The sequence below is a fragment of the Phaethon lepturus genome, unplaced genomic scaffold (assembly GCF_000687285.1).
Source record: "Phaethon lepturus isolate BGI_N335 unplaced genomic scaffold, ASM68728v1 scaffold1555, whole genome shotgun sequence".
In the NCBI taxonomy this organism is placed as follows: Eukaryota; Metazoa; Chordata; class Aves; order Phaethontiformes; family Phaethontidae; genus Phaethon; species Phaethon lepturus.
Window position 1 is genome coordinate 141,414 of NW_010538141.1, and position 5,121 is coordinate 146,534.

Consider the following 5,121-nt stretch of genomic DNA (forward strand, 5'->3'; position numbering starts at 1 on the left):
ATTAGTAATTTAATAGCAATCCATCAACTACATGGACTACAAACATATTTCAAATAAGATTTTTAAAAGATAACCATTTCACATTAAGATCTGCTATCTTCAGATGTTGGCTGCTACCTGAAAAAAGTTACCTTTCCTTGAATTATGTTTGGAATTTTAAAGGCACATTTCTGAAAAGGGGTTTGCTTAGAAAGTGTGTTTTCAATTCATCAGGAATTGCATTTCCAAAAGGAAAGATGAAAATTTTTATGGAGTTTTAAAGGAGTTGGGGAATAATTATAATGAAATAGAAACAATGTTATAATCTCAGTTGTTATATTTCTGTTTGATTGTTTTATATAGTCATATTTGCTGAGGACTCCCTGAAAAATTATGTTAAATTTTAACATTAAATACAGATTTGTAATGCAGGGGTATAATTTTCTTCAGGTACAATGAAGAAAAGAAGAAAATGGAGCTTGCATCCCCTAAGTTCATTGCTGACTCTTGGAATGGTGTTCCAGATAACCTCGATGCTGTCCTGGGTCTTGGTGACAGTGGTAAGCTGTAATTCTCATTTAAGTCACTAACAAGCTCTCTTATTTGTGTGCTGTGAGACTTATTGGAGACTTTAATTTCTTGTGGTCCATGAGTAGGTGCCAAATTCCCATTCAGCTTTGCAAACTACTGGTTCAATCAAACTTTTTTTGTCTCTTCTTTTTCCCAATAAATATCAGTTGATAAATAGCCTACTAATCACAGTTTAAACTTTACAATGAAACATTTAGGGAATACAATCTCTCCTGAATATTTTTATCCAAGCAAATAATAATATTAATAATAATAGTTATGGTAATCTCCCTTTTCATGAAGCTCATTTAATTTCAATCTGCTACTACTTACTACTTGTTATCAATTCCTTGATGCTGAACACTTTGCAAAGCTTAAAAAGGCAAGAAACAGCTTTTATTACTGTCTTCCTTGCTTTTTTCTTTTCTTTTAAAAAAAAACAACAAAAAACAACATATACACTGACTTGTTTAAGTGTCTTGAAGCATCTTATTGCTTTCCCTTGCTATGTTGTACAGGTCTAGAAACCTGCTATACACGTCAGACAGGACGTAGAGGAAAGCAATCCGTGATGCAGTCACTTTTATGTCAAGATGTCCCTGAGGCTCAGATCTGGGTTCATGTCGGTTTTCCAACTTGAGCATGGGGAAAATGAGCTCTGTGGAGAATTCTCTTTCTGGTGCAGTTTGAGACAGACTAAAGCGACTCCTGCCACCCAATGCCTGATGCACAGCATGTCCTAACACCAGGAGGCATGACCAGGCCAGTCCCTATGGCTTGGAAATTTCCCAACTTCTTGACAGCTCCATAGGTTCCTCAGTACCAGCATGCAATCATAGCATCATTTCGGCACCACCCTGCTCTAGCACAGCCAGAACTTAAGTATGATAATCTCCTTGATCACAGGCACAAATAGGCTGTATTTTGCCCTTTTTTTTAAACCTCCTATCAACTGCAGCTGAGATCCTGGGTCATGGTTTTAAGTGGCCTCACATTTTGCACAGATATGCATAAATGTCTGGAAAAACTGCTGATATCACATGACTCTCAAGTCCATTACATGTTCAACATCTGTTTTGCCAGCAAATATTTCTTCCCAGAATATTCTGGCTCACAAAATGGTAACCTTACTTCAGGCTTCATTTAACAAGACCTCTCTTCTCCAGGATGGGAATTTTTATGTGTTTTTAAAATGAATCTTCTTTATTATGTATAAATATTTCAGGAAATAAGTCTTCCAGTTCATTAAGCTTCATGAAATCAAACAGACAAAAAAGCTTTGATCAAGTATTATGTGCTCCATAAACTGAGTATGCTTTGTTATTTACCTTCACAGGATACACCTACTTTTTCAAAGACCAGTACTATCTACAAATGGAAGACAAGAGTTTGAAGATTGTTAAAATAGGCAAGATAAATTCTGACTGGTTGGGTTGCTGAACTGTAGGAGATATTAATAACCAAATATTTACTTTTTTGTTATATGCCTTATCTGTAATTAGAAATAGATCTGAATGCTGATTACTGGACCAGTCTGGTACTGGCACCAAAACATTAAGTACCAGTACTGTACACATCAGATAATTTAAGAGTGTTTGCCTCCTCAGTATACAAAAGATGTTTACGTATATATTCTGGTACAATTTTTCAGTTTTCATGCTAGCCATAGTAATGCTAGTAACGGAACATCTATCGTTCTTAATTCCCCTGGTGCTTAAACAAAGCGTTGAAACCATTGAAGACTGGATCGTGCCCCAGTGTTATACACATCCCAAATATGCTCAAATGAGATGTACCAGCAGTGCACTTTGATTTTTTATTTTTTTTTAAATACAGCTCTGTTATAAATAGATGGTTTGTCTTGATGTTTTTCACCCTCTTGCGAGTTTGATCATTACTTCCATTTATTTACATAATAATACAGGAAGACTGTCAAAGGCACAGGTTGCCTCAGGATTTGATTTGTGTTGATGCATGATGGAATCATGGCAAGAAACTGTGTTAAAGTATTGTTTTAAAGTACTTTTTATTTTAATACCTTAGTTAAATTTAGCAATTTGCTTCATGCACTTTGTTATTACTATATAACTTGTTTATATGGATGGAATGACTCAGATTTTTGAAGTCAATGCGTTATACATAAAAGTCAAGTATTATTGTTTAACTTGTTTTATTTTTTGTTCTTTATAATATTGGGGTTTTGTTCAGTTAGGTTTTTTGCTTATATATTGGGCAACAGAAAATGTTCTTTTCACAGTCTGATGGAGTATTTCTCATTTTAAAAAAAAAAAAAAAGGGAAAAGAATGTCCCACACATGAAGTGCCAAAGATACAAATAAAATCAAATTACACTGTCAACACTTGTCATGGCCAGGCTTCCTTGTATGATTTGAAATTAGAAATTCAGTAGCATGTTATAGTGAAATAGCTGTCAAAGGAAAGACAATATTACCCCAGTATGTAACTGCATGCTGGATTTATTTAGAAACCTAGGTTATTTTCTCTGTTAGTTCTAAGATGTAACTGCAGCAATTTACATTAAAGAAATTATATGGTCCCATGCCTCCACAAAGCCTGCTGGCTTCTCAGAACAGTTTACATGCTTGTACCATCCATGTTCTTTCTCCTTATCAACAGGCTACCTCACCACAACCCAGACAGGAAGAGTCAGCATAGACACAGAAGTATACGTAACCTATAGGGAACGTAAGCTTGAGAAACAGAGATGTAAAACCTTACTCCTGCCCATGAGAACAGAAACCATTTAGCCAAGGATCTTACCCAGTTTCATGAACATGAAATGCTTTGTCAGGCTCTATGGACTTCATCATGCAAGTGGTCAACCCAGATCCTTCTCAACACATCTCTCACACTGAGTCCACGATTCATAGAACTGTCTAGTAACCAAGTAACACCTGAACCAATGATCAACTGGTTTCTTGTCATGTCCTCTACAACTTCATGTTTACACTCAGTGCTTTCCTGTTCTAAGCCAAGCTTTTTTACTATGGTATTCTGAAAAGATACTGCTTCTAAAGCAACTGCATTTGCCAAATCTTCTTTCCATTGTACACTATCCAGATATACCTCCCACTTTGGGAAGCTTTTGATTACTACAGACAGTTCTCACCTGGATGAACTGGTACTATTTTCACCTATGCCAAAAGAAAAGGTGGCTTATCTCCTTCTGAACATCCTCATTCTCTTCAGAAATCATTAATCGCTTTGCCAATTAGTAAACAAAATAAGGCACAAAACAAAGTAGTTGTAATTGTAAAATGTTAGTGTTGCAGCTTTTACAGACACCTAGCAACCTTCTCGGGGTTGCAGGATCTATTGAGCCATTGCAGGGATGTACGGTGTGTCCTGATCACAAACGTCTTCCCGTGCTAGTGTTGAAAATATTCTGTAGCTATAACGACTGCCAGGAGTTCCTTTCGAGTGTTGCAATAATTTCTCCCTAGAGAATTTAAGCTCTAACTGTTTTAAGCACCCTCGATATCCATCCCCTCAAGATTTTTATGTTTTTGTGTCAATACTGCCCCAAACCACATGCTCTAGCATCTGTATTTAATATGGAAGAGTTTTGAGATGTAGATATACTAGAGGAACATTTGCAATGGGCCTTTTCATCTCTGTACTTGCTAAATCACATTTCTACTGATAACTCAAAGAGTTTCCTTTTCATCTACAGCTTACATGTATGTTTTGCAACATTGGCAAATCTACCAGCTTACCTTCTGTAATATTAATACCTTAATCCTACAAAACTCCACACATCTGGTGGTTTTAAGGAGTTCTGCTCAGGTCTTTTTTGTTCTTGCCTGTGTAAATCCATTCCCCAATAACTACATCACTGGTAGAAAAACAGAAAAAAAAATTCTATCCTTAAACCAACTCACACTTTTTGGGTTCAGTTTCAGACTGGCAACCTTAAGCTTACCACAGGTCATTTGTTAACACATCTGTATCTGTTCATGAACTGTAACATTTGCCAGGTTATCACCTACATATATCAGACGAGCTGGAGGAGTATACTGACCCTTCTCATGAACCTTTCACATTTGACCTGTGAAATCCCAAAAGTCACAAAATGTGTCCTGAAAAGGTCTTTGGGTCTAATTCCACAGTCACTTTTAAAACCTCACTGTTGGAACCCAGTTCCATCTCCAGGATATCGCCTAGTCATGATAATGGAGAAGAAACTTTTAAGTTACTTTAATGCATTTTTTGCAGTTAGGGATGCTTTTCTTTTTCCTGTGACCAAAGCTTAAGAAGTTGTACATTTCCTCAATGATTTTGTACCTCCTCTTTCCTGTTTGTAATGAGTTAATCACAAGATGGGAAGTCCTTGCCTGAGCAGCACTGCAGCTCTGCCTGTACCTGTCCATGTCCCATGCCGATCTGCCCCACTGACTTGCTTCCCTGTTTGAATTTGGACCTGCCCGAACACCATGGGCTTTTCTGGTGATCCAGATCCCTGGACTCTTGGCTGAACCCGACCACACTCCCCAGGCCTGCTCTTTTCACCTTTCTTGGGCACTGCGAGACTGTGCCCTTGTCAGCAATGCC

The 5,121-nt window shown here is 37.2% G+C and overlaps 1 protein-coding gene across 2 annotated transcripts in view; it reads left to right on the forward strand.

Moving 5' to 3' along the window:
* The window catches only part of MMP2 (matrix metallopeptidase 2 (gelatinase A, 72kDa gelatinase, 72kDa type IV collagenase)), a 35,816-nt gene extending 32,909 nt beyond the window's left edge, over positions 1–2,907 (forward strand). The window contains exons 12-13 of one of the 2 annotated variants that reach the window (XM_010286674.1): positions 430–539; positions 1,886–2,907. In XM_010286674.1, the coding sequence (XP_010284976.1) occupies positions 430–539; positions 1,886–1,989 (214 nt within the window). In that variant the 3' untranslated portion in view covers positions 1,990–2,907. The remainder of the gene's footprint in view (positions 1–429; positions 540–1,885) is intronic. The other variant, XM_010286675.1, reaches the window with a different exon arrangement.
* Positions 2,908–5,121: the final 2,214 nt, after the last annotated feature.